The 22,775-nt window shown below is 43.9% G+C and overlaps 2 protein-coding genes across 2 annotated transcripts in view; both read right to left on the bottom strand.

The window, feature by feature from the left end:
* Positions 1–22,775, bottom strand: part of LOC143989546 (uncharacterized) — a 600,653-nt gene that overhangs the window by 459,390 nt on the left and 118,488 nt on the right. The gene's annotated exons all lie outside the window — the stretch shown is intronic.
* The window catches only part of LOC143986913 (uncharacterized), a 417,248-nt gene continuing 402,251 nt past the window's right edge, over positions 7,779–22,775 (bottom strand). The window contains 2 exon segments of the mRNA XM_077485322.1: positions 7,779–9,962; positions 17,939–18,080. Of these exon segments, the coding sequence (XP_077341448.1) occupies positions 8,110–9,962; positions 17,939–18,080 (1,995 nt within the window). The 3' untranslated portion in view covers positions 7,779–8,109.

Here is a 22,775-nt window from a genome sequence, read left to right as displayed (position 1 = left end):
GGGCACTCTGCTAGCAGTACACCCACATCCGATTGTAGCAGGCAAATATCCCTGCCCCAGCTGCTGGATTGTCGAAAGAAGTTCACTCCCAGCCATACACATGCCCAGCAGTTGAATGCTAGCTTGGCTAAATTGCTAGCACTTCAACTGCTGCTTTTTCAGTTGGTAGACTCAGCCCCCTTCCGTGAGTTTGTGCAATGTGCGGTTCCTCAGTGGCAGGTCCCCAAACTTTTCTCAGGGAAGGCGATTTCGGCGTGTGGAAGGCAATGTCCTTGCCTCGCTGGACAGGGCAGTCAGCGGTAAGATGCATATTACCGCTGACTCATGGTCCAGCAGGCATGGACAGGGACGTTACCTGTCTTTCACGGCCCATTGGGTCCCTCTTCTGGCAGCTGGGAAGAATGCAGGACAAGGTGCAGTAGTGTTGGAGGTTGTTCTGCCACCACGCCTCCAAAATGCTTCTACTGGTTGTGACACACCTCTCTCCTCCACCCCCTCCTCTTCTTCTTCCTCCATGGCCTCTTCCAGTGCTCTGTCCTCAGAACCAGCGGTGCTCCGTAGGTGTTCAAGGGGCTGCGCAAGTACGCAGGCAAAAAGATGCCATGCCGTGCTTGCGCTGGTTTGTTTGGGGGACAGGAGCCACACTGGGGCAGATATTTTGTCAGCTCTGCAGGGGCAGGCCGAGAGGTGGTTGACGCCATGGCAGCTTAAGCCAGGAACGGTGGTTTGCGACAATGGCACCAACCTCCTCTCTGCCCTCTGGCAGGGACAAATGCCCCTTGTGCCCTATGTGGCTCATGTGCTTAACCTGGTGGTGCAGCGGTTCTTGGGCAGGTACCCGGGCATACAGGATGTCCTGAGGCAGGGCAGGAAAGTCTTTGTGCATTTCCACCGATCATTTAATGCTAGTACTCGGCTGGCTGAGCTCCAAAAGGAGTTGAACCTGCCCAAGAACCGCCTTATATGTGACATGCCCACCAGGTGGAACTCAATGCTAGCAATGCTGCAGCGGCTGCACATGCAGCAGAGGGCCATTAATGAGTACCTGTGCGACTATGGCACCAGGAGGGGGTCAGGGGAGCTCACTTTGTTTTCACCACGCCAGTGGGGCATGATCAGGGATGCATGCACTGTCCTGTCACCATTTGAGGAGGCCACGAGGATGGTGAGCAGTGACAGTGCATGCATCAGTGACACTGTACCTCTTGTCCACCTGTTGGAGCATACGCTGCGTGGAATAATGGACAGGGCACTTGAGGCAGAACAGAGGCAGGAAGAGGAGGACTTCCTTGCCTCTCAAGGCCCCCTTTATCCAGACAGTGTTCCTGCTGTCCCACCCATCACACAGGAAGAGGACGAGGAGGAGGATGATTGTGTCAGCATGGAGGTGGAGGCTGGCACTCAGCCTCAGCAGTCTTGTAGGGATGATTTACAGTCCCAAGAAACCCGTGGACTTGTACGTGGCTGGGAGGAGGTAGCTGCGGATCATGTTGTCCTTAGTGACCCAGAGGACTCCGGACCGAATGCCCCAGCTAACCTACGCTGCATGGCCTCCCTGATCCTGCAAAGCCTGCGGAAGGATCCTTGTATTCTTCGGATCAAGGAGAGGGACCATTACTGGCTGGCCACTCTCCTTGATCCACGGTACAAGGGTAAGGTTGCTGACCTTATCTTGCCATCGCAGGGGGAGCAGAGGATGAGACACCTCCGGGAGGCCTTGCAGAAAGGTCTGTGCAACGCGTTCCCAGAGACTGGGAGGTTACAAACTCCTGGTCCTGGACAACATCTTGCTGAGGCTTCAGTCAGAAGGAGCGGTGGAAAAGGTGGCCGTCTGACCGATGCGTTCAAACAATTTTTTAGTCCGCAGCCCCAAGGTATGATCGGTTCCAGCAACTATCGCCAGCGTCTGATTTACATGGTGCAGGAATACCTAGGGGCAAGGCCAGACTTGGACACCTTTCCCACCGAAAATCCTCTAGCTTACTGGGTCTTGAGGATGGATCACTGGGCAGAGCTTGCACAGTATGCAATTGAGCTACTGGCCTGTCCTGCATCCAGTGTTCTTTCGGAACGCACCTTCAGTGCTGCTGATGGCTTTGTTACCAATCACAGGGTGCGCCAGTCCATGGACTCAGTTGATCGACTGACCTTCATAAAGATGAATCAGTCTTGGATCACCCACAGCTACCAAGTACCTGAAGCTGATGTAACCAAATAATTTTTTTTGGAAATATCACATCCCTTCAAGACTGCCTATGCTGATGCTGAGTGACTGTCCTGTTATGTTGATTGTCTATCCTCTGCCTCCTCCGTTGATATGTTGGAAGAACATTTTTGGTTCTGGGTGATGCCACCAGCCCAATTTTTCAGCCCCTGTTTAACAGGGGCATTTAATTACAATTTTTGATGCAATGCTTTGCAGCAGGGCTCATTCCTGCACCACAACTAGAGTATATGGGAGAGGTTGCAGTGTCGTGGCACCAGTGCCTAAGGCCCAATTTTTCAGCCCCTGTTTAACAGGGGCGTTTAATTAAAATTTTTGATGCAATGCTTTGCAGCAGGGCTCATTCCTGCACTACGACTAGAGTATATGGGAGAGGTTGCAGTGTCGTGGCACCAGCACCAGTGCTTAAGGCCCAATTTTTCAGCCCCTGTTTAACAAGGGCATGCAATTACAATTCTTGATATATTTCACAGCAGGGCCCGTTCCTGTGCCCACCCAGAGTAACTGTGAGGACTTATAGTGTTGTGGCACCAGCACCACAACCACCAAAGGCCCAATTTTTCTACCACTGTTCAACAATGGCATGTAATTACAATTCTTGATATAATCGTTCACAGCAGGGCGCTCCAGCACCCACCAAGAGTCACTTTGAGGGTTTACAATGTTGTGGCAACACCAACACCTTGTTCCACCATTTCTGACTTTCAAACATCCAACTTACAAACGTCTCCTACTTGCAAACGGAAGGAGACAACAGGAAGTAAGATGAAAAAAGTCAGACGCAAAACAAATTATACAGGGGTGATAACTCTTCCCTATGTTTTTCAAAAAGCTTAAAAATAGATTTTTTAACTGGAGCTACACTTTAAAAATGTACCAGTTCAAAATTACAAACAGATTCTACTTAACACAACAAATCTACACAGTCCCTGTCTTGTTTCCACTGCCTGTATACTGCTGTTCTGAGTATATAGGGCCTGGGGGCCCCATGCCTTTCCTTTTTTTTAATATGGGTACGGGGGTTCCCCTTAATATCCGTACAAGACCCAAAGGGGCTGGTAATGGGCAGGGGGGCTACCCGTGCCATTTTTCTCAATGATTTTCATCCATATTGCCGGAACCAGATATAACATTAAAAACACAAGCAGTTTGAAATGACTTTTTTCCGTTAAATGTCATTTTGTGCAGGGACTGTTCTAAACACGGGAAACACGTGGCACTTCACAGGCATACTATAGACACCCCCCAGGCACTATATTTAAAGGAATATTTCACTTTTTTTTCACTTTAATCGTCATTAAAATCAGTGCTCCCGCCAAAACTGCCATTTTTAAAAACATTTTAGGCATTGAACCATGTCCCCTGGGGAAGTAGCCAGGCCCCCAAACCCTTTTTAGGACAGTATCTTGCATATTAGCCATTAAAATTAGCACTTTTTATTTCGACCATTCGAGTCTCATAGACTTCAATGGGGCTCTAAAGTTCGTACGAATTTTCGGTCCGCTCGAAAATTCTGGTGCGAACCGAACTGGGGGGTGTTCGGCTCATCCCTAGCTGCTAATACAGTTCCCGTAAAAACTCTTGCAACAGAAATTGAAAATTTACAAATGAATATTCAAGCCAGCCACCAAGAACTTAAAACACAAAAAACTGAGTTAACCGATTTCCGTACCATCATTAATGACACGGTGGTCACTGTAAACTTGCATTCAGAACTTATCACCCGGTCTATCGACCTCCATCAGAGTCACAAACTCTTCAAAAGGGAACTACTATACATCCAAGAACCAATTCTATTTCACACATTAGCCTATCTAAACAAAATACAGAATGGAATGAACGATCTCTCCCATGCACACATTCCCCTTTATTTTGTGTCCGCTGAGATGATAAAAACCCTACTCACCAAGTCAACTTGGCTTTCAAAACAGGAAGTGCTATGCCGCTATATATCAATCCAGAAGATCTGGAGCTGTGTTTCTTGTTAGCCATACCCTTCATCTCCTCTAAGAATATTTTCCAGATGAAAACAATCCATAATATCGGAACATGGAGGGATGATATACACGTACAGATCAAAACCCCAGACCTGATTGCCTATCAACCCTGGATGCCGGATTTATACGCTATATCCCTTTTGAAGGAATGCAAACGATTCAAGGACATCAATTTCCAATGTAACGGAAACCCATTCGTATATTACACAACTCATGTGGCATGGAATATAAAAAACATGGTGCCGAACAATGCGAAGTACAAATGCGGAAGACTACAGATACCTCAGAAGTAAAGGAAATACTTGTGAAAGACGCATGGCTAGTAAGCACTCTGTTAAAAAAAATGAGCATATTTTATGAAAAGCAAGTCATGAGCTATGTCATAACTCTACCCGCTACAGTATCTATTATCAAGGTCCCAACCAATGCGAGAATCACTAACGGGAAAACCACATTATATCCGATAGGAACCAAAGTCTGGGAAGAGGAAGTTGAAAGTGTCGATGCCTTCCAACATCAGGAAATCCCAATGAACCCGGACCTCAAATTCCTATTAGAACATAAGCCTAACCACACCCTCCAGATGTCTATAAAAAAGAACAATATATCAATTGAAGAGTTTGAATATTCCGAGAAGGACCATATCTTATTAGAGAGCAGAACATACTTTCCAAAAACAGATATAATGATTCTAATTTGTATCGGAATGTTAATACTATGGTTAGTGTTTCTCACCATCCGATTGTCAAAAGTATCCCAAGAAACCCACGAACAATTACCAACAGTCTTGAGGCTCATTGGCGGAGGTTACCAACAACCGTAATCTTCAATACCTTACACACCCAGTTATCACCCTCTGACTTTCATTATGGAGTGAATCCCTGCTACGTTTCCAGGACATACCCGGAATTCAAAAGGGGGATTTTGTCATAACATATACCTCAAAATATCATATTTTGTTATTCTTGTTTTAGTCTGGTAAAATCTAAATCAGCGATACCAAAGGACCACTTTCCCTTCCCATCGGAATTAGGTGACCAATTTATATGACCCATTGAAAAGCTGGGCTGCGAATAACAAAAGTCTCAAGCTGACTCAGACTGAAGCCACAAAAACTCTTAATTCAAGGAAGGCTTAAATAAATAAACCTATTGTATCAGAGAGTGAACAGATATCCTAAAGTCAACCTCAATATGGACTCAGATGTCAATGAGACAATGACTAAGATACGAGATGGACGTCTACCCCAACAGAACAAATAAGACACCTCTATTAGAAAAGTAAACAATGGGATTGCGTCCTGAATGTTCAAAGTTCATTTGAGACGCTGTAAGGAAACATTGAAAACTTGTGTATATTTTTACATCATGAATATAAGTATATTAGAAGTAGGGATATGATATTTTACTATAGTACAAATTAAAAATTGTGTTTAAGTAACCATCACAAGTATAACGACAAGCCGTGACCTCATATATACAGAAATCTACATATTACATGTGTGGTCTCAAGACAATTAAGTTGAAATAGGAAATACGTCATTGTTATGTCACGTTACTGTTCATATAACCCTCCATTTTGTGTGATTCTAATTAATCACATTTATAAATGAAGGATTGTATTATACACCAATTACTAAGAATCCCTGAAAAATATAGACATATATTCACATCCCCAAAATATAGAAAACACTCATTAAATAAAAAATATATATATCCCTTCTTTTAACAAAGTAAGTTGAATACACATTTGTTATCCTCAGACACCCCCAGTGGCTGAAGATAATATTACAGTTGGTACCTGGCCGATCATAAAAATTTCCCCAACCAATGGAGAGTAAGCCGAACCTTCTAGGCTGAGCTCATGATAAATTTTATAGGTGTATTGTCCCAAAATGGTATAAAGGTTGGGAAAGCCCTAAGTAGAGGATCACAGACCCCACACCAGATGCACCTCCGACATCAAGAAGTCTGCTGATATTTGACCACTCCCCATCTTGCTGGGCTTTATGACTGAAACCATTCGATGTGCGTAGATTTTGGAGGACATCTTTCCTTTTTAAGCTGATTGGTAAGATCCAGACCACACAAATTACATTTTTATATCCGCTCTTGTAAAATTATAGGAATTATATTTTAGAGGTTATGTATTGATGTTTATTGACTGTCGAGGGGTGCATTATTATATCCGTGTTTTAAGGAATTTGAACAAAAATGTATATCAATTTAGATTTCTGTGATCCCAGGGAGGTTTACTGCTCCATGTCATTTCTGAAGCTCTGTTGGTTTAATAATTAATTCAAATTGGCATTATTGTTCTGCGGACTCTGAGAGATATACTTCAAATTTCTTCCGGCCGGAGAAGTTTGGAGGACCACTCCCCTGAGCGACAAGCGATATTGCGTTCTTGAATATAAAAGGTGAATTACCACACATATTTTTCCAACAGATCAATCTGGACTCCCTTGAGTAATTCTATTAGTTTTCCTCAGTAAAAATATTGATGTTTTAATAATGTACGTGTGAAGTCTCAATCACCAGAAAATATAGTTCTGTATGAAATTGTATTAATATACTCGCTAATTAATAAAGTCAAAATTATTTTACTTATTCATTTGTTGGGAGATATTATATACTTTGGTAAGAAAGACCCCATAAATTAACTAACTCAGGAAAGGATTGTGATATGCACTGACAATCAGAATAACATTTATAAAATTACCGTAAGGCTCGGTTCACACGGGGCGACGCGAGGCGACATGACTTGCCGCGACCTGCCGCGACCTCAGCGGCGACTTGCAAAAGACTTCTGTATAGAAGTCAATGCAAGTCGCCCGAGGTCGCCCAAAAGTAGTACAGGAACCTTTTTTCTAAGTCGGAGCGACTCGAGTCGCTCCTCTTAGAACGGTTCCGTAGTACAGAACGGGGGCGACTTGTCAGGTCGCGGCACGGCAAGTCGTGTCGCCTCGTGTCGCCCCCTGTGTGAACCGAGCCTTAGGTTGGAGGCACTGAGAATAATCGCTGAGATCTTCATTAAGATTCCATACCACTCACAACAATATTAATTGGTTCATAAAGATGGAATAAGAATAATATACAATCCAGCGACTTCAATAGAAAAGATGAGGAGAAAAAGGGAAAGAAAAACAGGGGGGAGGGTTTGGGGGGTTTAGAGAGAAAGGGGGAAAGGAAAGGGAGGAAGAGAAAAAGGAGGGAGGAGAGAGGGAAGGGGGGGAGGAAAGCAAAGGGTCTGGTATATATTTGGGGGGTCTCTATACAGTTTTTCATTCTTTCTGTTGGATGGGCTACAGAAAATGTGACATTTTACAAAGGAAAAATTAATTGGTTTAAATTTACAGAAAATGACATTTCATTGCCGGCTTCTTTTTTATTAAGCAGCACAAAGACCCCCAAATACACAGAAGAACCTCAGGGGGGTCTGTGTGCTGCTTTGGTAACATTTCCTTTATAAATGTCACAACAACTGCACTCTTTTCTAATAAAATGTTTTTAGAATTACAAAGAAATTACCTCACAGTGGGAGGAATGAGTGCGACATTCATTCAACTATTTTATTTAAATATTTACAAAAGCTACCAAATGGATGAGAGGAAATTACTCCATTTTTATTTTTCTCCTGCTATCAATGGCCGACACGGTACAACACTTCATCCATGTCTTTGGTGATCTCTGTTCTCCTTATCAACTGTTTCTTCCATGATGAAGATCAGCCATGGAGTATATCTGAGGTGTATATCAGGGTGTGCTTCTTCCCCACATGAGAGCTGTGATGTCCAGCAACACTCATATAGAAGACATTTCCCGCACTCAAGGCACTAATACACCTCGAGGGTTGTGTGGGGTCCCTGATGTACGGGAAGACAGGACTTCAGTGAGGAACAATTCCCTCACTCAGAACCGGAATACGACTTCTCCGTGCGTGAGATCTTTGATGTTTCGAAAGATTGGACGTCTGTGAAAAATATTTCCCACACTCAGGACAGGAATACGGCTTCTCCCCCGTGTGAGATCTCTGATGTGTGGAAAGACTAGACTTCTGTGAAAAACATTTCCCACACTCAGGACAGGAATACGGCTTCTCACCCGTGTGAGATCTCTGATGTGTGTAAAAATTATACTTCTCTGAAAAACATTTCCCGCACTCAGCACAGATAAACGGCTTCTCCCCCATGTGAGATCTCTGATGTGTGTAAAGTTTGGACTTCACTGAAAAACATTTCCCACACTCAGGACAGGAAAACGGCTTCTCCCCCGTGTGAGATCTCTGATGTGTGTAAAGGTTGCACTTTTCTGAAAAACATTTCCCACACTCAGGACAGGAAAACGGCTTCTCCCCTGTGTGAGATCTTTGATGTGTGGAAAGATGGGACTTCTCTGAAAAACATTTCCCGCACTCAGGACAGGAATACGGCTTCTCCCCCGTGTGAGATCTCTGATGTGTGGAAAGTTTGGACTTCACTGAAAAACATTTCCCGCACTCAGGACAGGAAAACGGCTTCTCCCCCGTGTGAGATCTCTGATGTGTGTAAAGGTTGCACTTTTCTGAAAAACATTTCCCACACTCGGGACAGGCATATGGCTTCTCCCCCGTGTGAGATCTCTGATGTGTGGAAAGATGGGACTTACGTGAAAAACTTTTCCTGCACTCAGGACAGGAATAAGGCTTCTCCCCCGTGTGAGATCTCTGATGTATGAAAAGTTTGGACTTCACTGAAAAACATTTCCCGCACTCAGGACAGGAATAAGGCTTCTCCCCCGTGTGAGATCTCTGATGTCTGGAAAGATTGGACTTCTGTGAAAAACATTTCCCACACTCAGGACAGGAATACGGCTTCTCCCCCATGTGAGATCTCTGATGTCTGGAAAGACTGGACTTCACTGAAAAACATTTCCCGCACTCAGGACAGGAAAACGGCTTTTCCCCCGTGTGAGATCTCTGATGTGCGGAAAGATCGGACTTCTGTGAAAAACATTTCCTGCACTCACAACAGGAATACGGCTTCTCCTCCGTGTGAGATCTCTGATGTGTGGAAAGACCGGTCTTACGTGAAAAACATTTCCCACACTCAGGACAGGAATACGGCTTCTCCCCCGTGTGAGATCTCTGATGATTGGAAAGATCAGACTTCTGTGAAAAGCATTTCCCACAATCAGGACAGGAATACGGCTTCTGCCCCGTGTGAGATCTCTGATGTCTATTAAGTTCAGATTTAGTATGGAAACATTTCCCGCACTCAGGACAGGAATACGGCTTCTCTCCTGTGTGAAATCTTCTATGCACATTAAGTTGGGATTTAGAATGGAAACATTTCCCGCACTCAGGACAGGAATACGGCTTCTTCCCCGTGTGAGATCTCTGATGTTGGTAAAGATCGCACTTCTGTGTAAAACATTTCCCGCACTCAAAACAGGAATATGGCTTTTCACCAGTATGAGATCTTTTATGAACAATAAGTTTGGATTTAGAATGGAAACACTTCCCGCACTCAGTACAGGAAAAGCTCTTCTCTGTTGGAAGGACGGCACCGTCCCGCACAGTCTGAGGTTCCTCGGGATAAGAGGAATACGATGGTCCATCTACACTGTGTGGTGCCGGATGGACATTTGAGGTAGTCGGGTTTTCTCCTGGACTATACTGTGTGATGTCCTCATCTTCTACTTTACAGTCTGGAGACAAAGTGAGACAATCCTCTGAGGTTTTCCTCATCTCCCGTCCATCTACTAAAATAGAAATACAAAGATTATTACTAGACATCAGCTGATTGGTTCCCCTAAACCAGGACTCCGCCCACATCAGGCAGCTTTGTCTCTGAGGATCTTACAATTCCCCCCTCAAGGTAACTAGTAAATGGGTCCTCTGATCTCCTACCAGATCATTTCTTTATTCATGGACCTTAGTCAGAGAGTGAGGAAACAACGAGAACTGTCTTCTATAGGAGTGACAGTGATGAGGGGATTATAGGACGAGTGTCCCCTCCCCCTCTATCACTCATTGCCATCTTCCCAACACAAGAAGTCCTGCACTTCCTTATTTAGTCCATGATTTATGCCCCGTACACACGATAAGATTATCGCACGAAAAATCCCGCTTTCGGAGAGATCGTTCGATAATCTAATCATTAGTACACGTCTAACGCATCCGATTAAGGCCGGTCGTACGGAATTTATAGAAGGAACATGATTGAAAATGTTTCCCGTATGTGAACACAACGAACGATCATCGGATCATTGGTATGGTTATCGTACGAAAATTTTAATATCGGGAAGTGTACTGCGCATGATCGGAAACGAACGAACCGGAAACAAAAACAACACAAAGTAAACAAAGATATCTGTATATGTCATATTGCCCACATGCATGTTCTATAAATGTGAGGGGGACATTGGGGATCAGTTGTGGGTGTTCTGTGTATATATGCAGTTTGCTCTGTCTCTAATATATAGAATATATATATATATATATATATATATATATATAAATATAAATATATATATATAATTATTTATTAATATACTATTATATATAATAGATAAATAAATGTAATAAATATTAAATAGATGAGTAATGATGTCAACTGATGTTGGCACTGATATGGGGCAATGATGAGCACTTATAGACTATAATAGAATCTAATATTTGTGATGTACCTTTTCCCTAATATAATAGCATCTGATTTTATAATGTCATTTATTTAATTTGTTAGATATTTATATACCAGCAATATCTAAAAATAATAGTAACACATATAGTAACAATGTCAAACACATAACTTTATTAACATAACTTTATTAAACGTTAACGATTATTACAAGTATGAGGCAAAAAAACAATAACTGAAGAAGAATAAATAATGATTTCCAGCTGTGTGTAGTTGTAGTCATTTGAGCACTGTGAGGGTGACCTATCCCTGGGAGCATATTGCCAATGTGGGCCTTGCTGCTGCAATGGTTGGGACACCATGGGAGGAACAGGTGTTGGTGGTACAGCTTGTCCTTCTGCTAAATAGGTATTATGGGTTCATTTAACATTAACACCTTTGTGTAGAACCTCAAGGAGTAACTTCTCGGCCAGTTGTTTTTGCTCAGTGCACATCAATTTTAGTTTGTTGTCTACAACAATGGCAGAGCCATCAGAGTCATCCGGTCTCCTCTGTAATGCAGCAGCTGCCTGAGCTAGAAATACACAAGTACCATCTGAAGATTTTCTCTTCTCTCCTCTTGGCTCCGGTGTTTGAAATGAGGAAACGGTGGTTGTAATCGACTCTGTGTTTTCCTGGGTGATATAAAAAAAATGAGCCATTTAATAATTATATACACCTACATTATATGATGACATTCATAATGAACCATATTTCTATTCACCTGTGTCAATAATTCTTCACCCGAGTTTTCACAATCCTGTTCCAGGGAGAGACAATCAGGTACTGGTGAAGGAGCAGAGGATGATGGCAGAGTACTATTTGAAGATCTGGAGTCAATCTCTTCTGTAAGAAATTGTAAACTTTCATAGTACCATAAGCGTGGCACATAGATATCATCCGTACCAGCACCTGATTTTTGGGATGCTCTGATCTTATTCAACTAATTTTTAAATACAGTCCTCAGATTTGCTATTTTTTTTGTCACATAGTCCATTGTTGGATTCGGGCAAACAGCTTTGCATAATTCAACAAGTTTCTCCAGTGCCTCATGCCTTTTGTTACGGTCGTAGTATCCCTTTGACTTAACTTTCCACAGGCAGGGTAGTTGTCTATACATCTCAATAAATTGTATAAGGAAATCAGGCCTGGTGAATTTATCCGCCATACCTAGGAAAAGCATAGAAATGCTCAGCATATGGAAAATAACATGCATGGACATATAGAAGTAACAACTGTCCATTATTCTGAGGGGACTGTCCCCGATTGTAAGTAAATTTCCCCTGTCCCTCTGTCCATAGTCAAGTATTAAATAGACAGATCTACATTGCTGCATCTGTAAATTTAATCAATAGGATCAAAGCACATTTTTCTTTTTCCCATACCTTTAATACATTGTTATTAGTGTGTGTGTGTGTGTGTGTGTGTGTGTGTGTGTGTGTGTGTGTGTGTGTATATATATATAAACAAATATTATCCCAAAAAATTATGTAGAATCTATCTATATATATATATATATATATATATATATATATATATGTGATATGATTTCATCTTTGACTACACTGTCCAAAACAAAAACAATAGTTAACACAAAATCATAAAAAGAATGTGACCTATCTTCTTTCGGCAATGCTGACAGATCGCAGGGTAGAAAAAAAAAAATCGCTGGGTCTGTGCCTGAAAGATCGCAGGGCCTCCGATCGCTGCTTCGGAAAGAACTTTCGACACAAGTATGACACTGTCTGTGTGCTCCTAGCTCCGCCCCTCTCATATGTTTCACGCCGCATTGTGAAATGTCAGTGTGATGCGCCAACTGCGACATCAGTCAACAAACGAAAACCACGAGGTAGCATGGCGGACATTGCAGATGCAAGTCCGAAGAAACCTACAAAAAAGGCGGCCAAGCGCCATGATAGGACTTCCATGCAGAAGGACAGAGAAGAGCAGAGTCCAGCAGAAAAGGGTAAAGCAAGTCCCATGTCAAGAGCAGAGATGGTGGACATGGTTTTCATCCTGGAAAAGCATGAATACAATGGGAAGATGAAAAACACTATGAAAGGTCTAACACCAGGAAGGATCTCATCCTTGAAAAAGTGGTTGAACTCCTAGAAAGAAAACATGGTGTTAACCGTTCAAAGGACCAATTAAGAAAGCGCTGGTCAGACTTGAAGCTACGAGAACATGAGCAATTCAATCAAATCCAAGTTACCATTCAGAAACGTAAGTAACCATCTTCTATGATTAAACATCTTTATGCAATGTTCTTTGTCATTATGCAAATGTTATTATGTTTGTTTTGTCAAAACTATGTTTGTCTGTATTACATGTTAAAAAAAAATGTATTATATTATGTTTGACAAGAAAGAAGTTAAAGTTAGCAAAGAAAAGAAAGCGCAGAAGAGTACATAGAGAAGGTCCCGAAGAGCATAATCAAGAGACAAGTCCTCCAGGTAATACCTTTATTAACTGCTTGTTGCCCGCCCACTGTCAAATGACGGGGGCAGTGCAGCTGTTGTTCTGGGCTGCCGTCAAATGGCGGCACGGAACTTCTGCGGGGGCACACAGTGCGGCAAGTGGACATTAGTGCCCATCTGTTCAACCTATCCATGCTGTCTATCTGTGCCTACCAGTACCACCCATCAGTGCCACCTAACAGTGCCCATCAGTGCCACCTATCAGTGCAGCATATGAGTGCCTCATCTGTAGTGCCGCCTCATCAATGCCCACCAGTTAAGCCTAATAGTGGCCATTGGTGCCGCCTCATCAGCGCACACCAGTGATTTAATTTATTAAGAAAATTGTTATGTATTTTTTTGTAAAAAATAGAAAACCACCAGTGATTAAAAACCACCAAATGAAAGCTCTATTTGTGTGAAGAAAATGATAAAGAATTTTATTTGGGTACAGTGTAGCATGACCGCTCAATTGTCATTCAAAGTGCGACAGCGCTGAAAGCTGAAAATTGATCTGGGCAAGAAGGGGGTGAGAGTGGCTGGTAGTTAAGTGGTTAACAATATTTATGAATAAAAGAGTGCATTTAAGATACATTGTTTGTCTATTTACCTTTTCATAATTCCTTTCTAATCTGCATAGATCCTAGCAAAAAGAAAAGACTGGACGAAGATGTGGCAGTTTGTCAATCAAGCCAGGGGCCATCTATTTATGCAGGAACACAGTTCCTTGAAGAGGAAGACAGTGGTCACATGACCTTTGATGAATCTTCAAATCTGGGTATACCCCAAAAAGGTATGTCTATGTATGTTGGATACATAATTGATGTTTGATTTTCTATTTAATATATTTTTTTTAATAGTATATATATATATATATATATATATATATATTTTTTTTTTTAATAGTTTATTTTAGCTATTATATCGGTGTATGCATCATCAGGCTGATGCTTCATCATTCAATGTAGGCAATCTCGGGTGTGCACTGCTCAACGGTGTGAGCACTTCCATAGTTTCTTGACCACCAAAGCCGCTAACACTAGGCACTGCCATTGTGTTCGGATCCCTTGGTGAAGGGGTACTGTATGCTGGCGAATGTTGACGTAAGTAATTGTGTAAGACACAGCAACAAAGCACAAGAATATCAATTTTAGGTATTGACATATTTATGCTTGTTAGGAACAAACGAAATCTGTTGGCCAAGATCCCAAAGGCATTTTCTACCACCCTGCGGGCCCTTGATAATCTGTAATTGAAGATCCTTTGGTCTGGAGTCAGGTTACGCATAGGGAATGGTTTTAAAACATTTTCACTTAATGCGAAGGCATCATCAGCTACAAACACAAAGTTCATGTTTTCAAATGTGTCGTCACGTGTGGGCAGGTTACGTGTTCCATTCTGGAGACGGTGATAGAATTCTGTCTGCTGGATTACACTACCATCAGAGTTCCGGCCATTTTTTCCTATATCAAGATATAGAAAATTGTATTTGGCATCTACTAGCTAGCATTATGATCCTGTAGAAACCTTTATAGTTGAAGTAGTAGGATTCAGAATTTGGTGGTGGAACGATGCGCACATGTTTGCCGTCGATGGCTCCTCCACAATTGGGGAAATTCCACAATTCTTTGAATTTATTAGCAACTTCCATCCACTCAGGTGGGTTGCTTGGAAACTGTAAAAGCAACAAAAAAATAAAGAGTTTTAATATACTTTAGATTAGATTCTATTTAATATACTTTTTGGATTTTTTTTCTATATTAAACTTACAATAAAAAAAATCTATACAAAGTTAGTTAGTTAACCAGTTCCCGGCCAGCTCACGCCGATGTACGTTGGCAGAATGGCACGGGCAGGCAAACGGGCGTACCTGTAATTCAACAAAAAGTAAAAAATAATGCGTTTTTAAAAAAAATTGTCGCTCTACTTTTGTTTATAACGCAAAAATTAAAAACCGCAGAGGTGATAAAATACCACCAAAAGAAATCTCTATTTGTGGGAAAAAAAAGAACGTCAATTTTGTTTGGGAGCCACGTCGCTTGACCGCGCAATTGTCAGTTAAAGCGACGCAGTGCCGAATCACAAAAAGTGGTCTGGTCTTTGACCAGCAAAATGGTCCGGTGGCCCCTTTCACACATGCGGACAGTATGTCCGTATTTCATCCATCCGTTTGCGGATGAAATACGGACATACATGCATCCCTATGGGATAGCGGGTGTCTGCGGGTGAACATCCGCAGACACCCGCTATTGTCCGCTTCCGCTATGGTCCAATTCTCCAGACGGAGGAAAATCCTATTTTTCAATCCATCTGCAGAGCGGATCGGATGAACACAGACAGACGGTCCGTGCTCATCCGATCTCCATAGAGGAGAGCGGAGAGCTGACAGGGCGGTCCCTGCACAGTGTGCAGAGACCGCCCTGTTCACCGCCGGCTCAGCGGGATCCCCGCTGAGCAAGCGGATCATCACGGGGGGATCATTACTGATCCGCCCCATGTGAAAGGGGCCTAAGTGGTTACTATTGGTAGGTTGACATAATTTACCTTGACATAGTTTCTCTGAAGCGCATCAATGATGGCCTTGCAGGTTTCTGGTATTATTCTCCCCAGTGATTGAAGTGATATTCCTGTGGAGAATTTTAGGTCCTGCAGACTTCTCCCGGTTGCAAGATACCTCAGTGTTGCAATTAATCTCTGCTCTGGACTTATTGGCTGCCGCATAATTGTAGTTTGTTTTTTTATTAATGGTGTCACCGGCTGCAACAATTCCTGGAAACATTCATCATCCATTCTGAGGTAGTTTCTGTAATCGTCAGGATTATTCTCCTGTAATTCTTGCAGTAAGGTCATATGTGAATAGTTCTCTCGGTTCTGCAGCCACTGTTTTGACCATATGCTCCTTTTCTTCTTCTTTTTTTTCAAGCCATTTTGGATGGCCAAAACTCCAAGCATTACCAGTGGCAGTGTTTGCTCTTCCATGTATATGTCCATGTTCAGAAAAGAACTGTCGTATATACCGAAATTCTCACGAATGAACACACGTCCTTCTATGCTACGATCTCCACGCCACTGTGAACCCAAAGGCGTGGCCTACACAAGGTCAAGTTCTGACATCACCTCCGACTACCACGCTGCAGAAAATACCTATGCACAGGGGACGTTTGAGTTGATCGTATGGGGATTTTCTGATATAACTACGCTGCCGATTCGATTCTAGACGCGCATACGATTATATTTGGATGGATGTTCGTACGATATTCTTAACGTGTGTATGAGGCGGCCGATTCGATTAGAGACTCGTATACGATTATATTCGGAAGAACGTTCTTTCGATAATCCTATCGTGTGTACGGGGCATAAGTCATGAATAACAGCGGGGCTGAGCCCCACCAGAGGTCAGAGAGTGAGGATGGGGGGAGAACAACCAAGATGAAGACTGGACTGAATCTGAAGACCCCCATCATTGGGTTATTGACTCCTCCCTCATTATCACTTTCTGTTTAAGGTTCCAAAGTCTGAGGATGTTATCACATTATTATCACCATGTAAAAGTCTGTGCTCCAATCACATCATCAGATATAAAATGTCCAGCTGGTAGGAAATGGGTGTAACAAAAGAGAATCCATATTATGTGTATATATAGCAGTGGGGGGAGGGGAGAGAGCAGAAGTCAGGACTATGTAATGTACAACATATTGTATAAGATACAACAGATAGGACTATATAGTATCAGAATGATGTAATGTACAACATAGAGTATATAGTGCAGGGGTCAGGAGTATGTAATGTACAATATAAATTATACAGTGTAAACCCTTGTACACACAGTCGGACATTCTGCCAACCAAATCCGTCGGATCTTGTCCGAAACTGTTGCATACACACGGTCGGACTAAGTTGTCGAAAAATCAGATCATTCAGAACGTGATGACGTAATTTCGTTACGATGGGACTACGTTCAGGCTAGTAGCCAATAGCTTTGATGTAGGAATTTGATCTGAGCATGCGTCCGATCAAAATTCTCTACACATGATCGGAGTATGTCCGATCGAACCAGTTGGTCGGAAAATATTTCCAACAAGTTGGAAAATTGGGTCCGACGGATATTCCGATGGAATCAGTCCGATGCATACCACACAGTCGGATTATCTGACAACACGGTCCGATAGGACACATTCCGACGGATTCTCCGATCATGTGTACAAGGGCTAAGGGTCAGGACTCATAATATTGGTATTCAGTAATCAGTGGAAGATGAAATGATTACATGAGACAAGTTGCAGAGGTCCCACACCGCTGCCTCCCATCTCCTGAGACTGCACTCAGTGACTTGGGTCTGAGACTATACAGACATATCCCTCCACCTGGCACAGCCAGCAGACAACAGAGCAAGTAATCCTGGGGGGATTGTTCTGTCAGAGATCTTGTCATACCCGGGTATGGGGCAGAAGACCCAAATCACATACTCCAGGTGCCTAGATCTAGTAACATCTATGGTGAAAATGAACATACCCATTCAACATATCACCCAGCCCCCCGCCCTACTCTGGACCAATCAGTGAGCAGTATGGGTGGAGGAATGGATTTAGTGTTAATGACCCACCTGTGCTGATCTCTGTAGGAGTGTCCTCCTCTATAAATGTCCCCGTTATTCCATCCTCCTCCATAGACTGCTGATCATCCCTCACATACCTCTCTTCTTCTTCTGATTTCACCTCAAATTCCATATCGATTGGATCTCCACTCTAAACCAAGAAAATGAGAGAGAATATCATCTGTAAGATAGAAGATTTATTATTGAGACATCGCATAGAAAATCCACACATTGGGGCTGATTTACTAAGATGAATGCGCTGCGCCGGTTCATAGCTCCATTTGTGCGCCAGATAAATGATCAACTGAGCGTATGAAGCGGCGCACACATAAGCACAACACATAATATGCCAGCGCAATTCATAATAGCGTGCGCCGTATCATTAACAGTCCATTCACACAGGGGCAACATGACTTCCAGAGCGACTTTGGGAGGCAACTTGGACACAACTTGAGTGTGAATCACAGCGCGACTTGGGGCGACTTACAACACGACTGTAAGTCACCCCCCGGGCCAGTCGACTTTGATTTAGAAAAAAAAACGGCATGCATTCCCCTCCAAGAGCATACAAGGCCCTTCAGGTCTGGTATGGATATTAAGGGCAACCCCACACCCAAAAAAATGGTGTGGGGGTCCACCTCAAAATCCATACCAGACCTTTATCCGAGCACGCAACCTTGCAGGCCGCAGGAAAAATGGAATTACGTACCGGTAATGTCCTTTTCCAGGAGTCTTTCAGGACAGCCACCTTTGAGAGACACTGGCTCCTCCCCTCTTAGGAAACACCGCCTTCATTTTCATGATTTAAGCCTCCTCCTCCCTTCGTTCCTCAGTTCTTCCAGAGTACCTCCGGCCAACTGGGGAGACACAAGAACACGTCAAATAAACAAACCTTTAAGTCTTACCTGACGGCCTCATGTAATGAGTTCCCGATGATCTGCAAAAAACTTGGGTGGGAACCGGTGCTGTCCTGAAAGACTCCTGGAAAAGGACATTACCGGTACGTAATTCCATTTTTCCCCAATCGTCTTTCAGGACAGCCACCTTTGAGAGGATAAGCGAGTACCCTGTCTTAGGGTGGGACCTACTGCCTGCAGCACCTTGTGACCAAAGGGCTTGGTCTTTGGCTGAGAGAAGATCCAATCTATAGTGCTTCACGAACGTAGAAAACTTGAACCACGTTGCGGCTCTACAGATCTGTTCAGGAGACACACCAGCCCACATTGTCTGCGGAGTTGCCGCTGTCCTGGCTGAGTGTGCTTTAATTCTAACTGGAGGCTTTAATACCCCAACCGCGCAAGTCTGCCCAATGGCTGACCTTAATCATCTGGTTAGCGTACGTCTAAAGGCTTTGGAACCCTTCCTAGCCCCTGGAAGTAACACCAAAGGTAAATCAGACTTCCTGAACTGGCTTTGTGTAACCAAAATAATGAAGGACACGTCCAAGAAGATGTGTTCCTGTTCGCTCACTGGTTTTGAACGAAAAATAGGCAGCATAATCTCTCGGACTCTCTGAGGATTAGAGACTACCATTAGGTAAAAAGGCCAGAATGATCTTAAAAACCGAATGGTCTGGAAAGGGAGTGCCTTAACAGAAAGGGTTTCGAGTTTACTCACTTTCCTTGCCGCAGTGATCGCCACAAAAAACAGTTTTGAGAGTGATCAACCATAACCAGCCAGATTCCAATTGCTGAAAAAGGTTCCTTTGTGGGAACCTGTAAAACTAATGAGTGACCCCGACTGGGAAGGGGGCGACCAAAGGCTTGGTCTTTGCCTACTTAAGGCTCTAGGAACCTTACTATACCAAGGTCTGATGTTAGATGCCCTTCCAGGAATACGCTAAAAGCGAAAACCTGACTCTTCAATGTTTATGGGGCTAAACCTTTATCTGCCCCTGACTGCAGGAACTCTAGAACGGCTACAAGGCTGTGCACATTGAAGGAGTTCTCTGAGCATCAGCTGTTGAACCGTCTCCATACCTTCAAGAAAATGGTCTGAGTTTCTATTTACCTGCAATTCAGAAGAGTGGCTATTAAACAGTCTGAGACCTCTTTGCCCTTCAGCAATTCCTTCTCAGTAGCCAAGCTGCAAGAATCCACCTGGGGACCGCAGACTGGACCCTGGGAGAAGGGACACTCCTAGACCGGGAAAACCCGGGGGGGGGGGGGGGGGGGGGGTTCTACTGACAGGCCCTTTAGAATGGAGAACCACGGCCTCCTGGGCCCAAGAGGTGTGATTAGAAAATAGGTAGTAATCTCCACCTGAAAACTTCCCTGACCCTGCAGGAATCAGAACGGGAGGGGAGAAAGCATAGCACTTAGAGAAACCCTAACTCTGTGCTTTAGTGTGTCTGCTCCCGACCTCCCATCTCCCCTGTTCATGGAACAGGAGATGGCTTCCTTTGCGTTTTCCCTTGAGAAAAAGAGAGGTCTATGCAAGGAATCCCCCAACTCTGGGTGATCCATTCGAAGAACCTCCTGCTTGAGAACCTGGTTGCTCTGAGGAAATCTAATATCAGGATTTGCTCTCCTTCAAGACAGATCACTGAAAAGACAGGATTTTAATATTCGGCCCATCTGAGGATGGCCTTCGCCAGGACCCATAAGGATCCGCTCCAGGAGTCCCCGTCCTGTCGACGCAAGCCACTGCCAAGGGATTGTTTCCATGACTCTTACATGAAGTCTCCAGAGAACTCTGAGAGGTCCTGAGAACCAGATCTACTGTTCTCAACTCCCTCCAATTTGAGGATCTCTTAGATTCCTTCCTGTACCAAACAGGAGTCTAGGTGTGTACCCCAACCTAAGCCGTTCGTATCGGTTGTAACCACCCTGGATACTGGGAAACTCCATTCTAGGTCTTGTAACAAACGTGCTCCCTTTCCCAAAGGGACCTCTTTACCTGAGTTGGAACCAAAGAGTCCCAAGACCCCTGACTGTGGTCCCAAAGCTTCAAGACGAATAGTTTACAGAGGACGGTAACATGACCCCGTCCACTGAACTGCTAGGAGCGTGGCTGTCAGTAAACTCAACCTGCCTAACTGAGTTTTTGACAGTTGCCCTGGAGAAACAACAGTGCTCTGTCTATCTTCTGGATCTTCTCCAAGGAGGGAAGACCTTTTGTTCTGTTGAGCCCAGCACCTACCCCAGGAAGGTGACCCCCTGGTAAGGAATTTAAGTTGGGTTTCTCTAGGTTCAGAGGCCAACCCAGACTCACTAACAGGTCTTTTGTTACCTGTTGATCCCAAATCGACTGCGTCAGAGAAGGTACAAACCGGAGAAGATCTTCAGGACACACGATCACCGAGACTCCCCTGAGACGCAGGAATGCCAGAACTTCTACCATCACTTTGGTGAAGATAGGAGGAGGAAAGGGATAGCCCAAAAGGGAAGTGCTTTGAACTGAATGTGTAGCACCCCTACAGAAGTTATCACTGCCAGCCTAAGGAAACGCTGGTGGTTCTCTGCAATGGGAATATGCAGGTATGCATCCATACTATCCATGCCCTGAAACAGTTTTGGTGGAAGAGGTGCCCTCACCCAGTGACCAAAACCAACGAAAGCCATCTGTAGGTGACTAAGACACACAGACGTTCCAGGTTCAGAATGAGCCTGAACTTTTTTCCCAAAGGCTTGTGAACCACAAAAATGTGAGAATAGGAGCCCTTTCTATATATCCTGCTGGGATCTGTATTACCACTTCCTGTTCCTCTAACTCCTGAAGAGGAAAGAAGGGCCCATTTTGGCAGCTCAGTGACAAGGAGTCTCAAAAGAGGAGAGTTCTGAAAACTCCAAACGGTAACCTCTTACGATGATCCCCAACACAAACTGATTGGAGGTGATCATCTCCCACTGGGGGAGGAAGGCCTCTTTTTTACTGCTCCCCATATTTCTTCTTAAGGGGAAAGGCCTTTTTCTTATCAGCCGTGCGATCTAGCCCTGCTTCAAGACCTGGCCCAAACAGCAGTAAACAGTAGCAGTAACAGCAGCCTCCTGTAAAAAAGATTCCAGAGCTTTGCTTTGGACGCCTTGTCCCCCTGCCATGCCTTGACCCCCTGCCATGTCTTCAGCCTTGAGGCCCTCCAGGCTGAGTTGGTCAGAGCCGAAGATCTTGCATACATTCGCCTGGATTGAATCGAAGCAGCGTATGCCAACACCTTAAGCAGCATGGGAAAGGAGGATAGAAAGTCTCCTCTGCCGTCATTGCTTCATGCATTAATCTGGCTAAGCCGACACTTCATATTATGAGCCACCACTGTGGCCGCTATGGCAGGCTTAGATATTTTCTTAAGAGAAAAAGCCCATGCATCCTTCAGAAGTGAGTCCATCATTTCAAACATAGGGTCTGAAAGCATTCCCATGTCCCTGAGGACAGGTCAGTATGCCTGGACGTCTGAAGAAAGGTAGTCTCTAACCTGGGAGATTCTATTCCAGACAAGAGCTTCCTCTTCCGCCCAAGAAAAAACCTTTGCTTTAATGCACCAGAAAAGAAAGGTTTTCCTTCGGGACCCCGCCATTCCTGATGGCATCGATCAAGACATCATGAACCGAGAACACCCGCTTCCCCCAGGTCCTAGTACATCTGATCGTGGGGTGACAATGCCTTCTTCCTAAAGTGGTATGAATAGCTCTCAAGAGCTTATCCACTTCATCCAGGGGGAAGTTTATATCGAGGGGTTCTTTTGGGTTCCCCACCCAAGCCCTCACCTTTATCAGATTCCCTTGGGAGTCTGAGACGGCACTGTCAACTTCTTCCTCAACTTCCTCTCTGGAACCCTCTAGACTCTCCCTTAACCTGCAGGAGGAACATCCATCGGGTTAGGTGGAACACTCTGCTGTGCTGGTGAAAG

Source organism: Lithobates pipiens, unplaced genomic scaffold (genome assembly GCF_037356315.1).
Source record: "Lithobates pipiens isolate NorthernLeopardFrog02 unplaced genomic scaffold, aLitPip1_a1.2 Scaffold_18, whole genome shotgun sequence".
In the NCBI taxonomy this organism is placed as follows: Eukaryota; Metazoa; Chordata; class Amphibia; order Anura; family Ranidae; genus Lithobates; species Lithobates pipiens.
The sequence above is the reverse complement of the archived record's forward strand: the minus strand, read 5'-3'. Positions and strand labels throughout refer to the sequence as shown.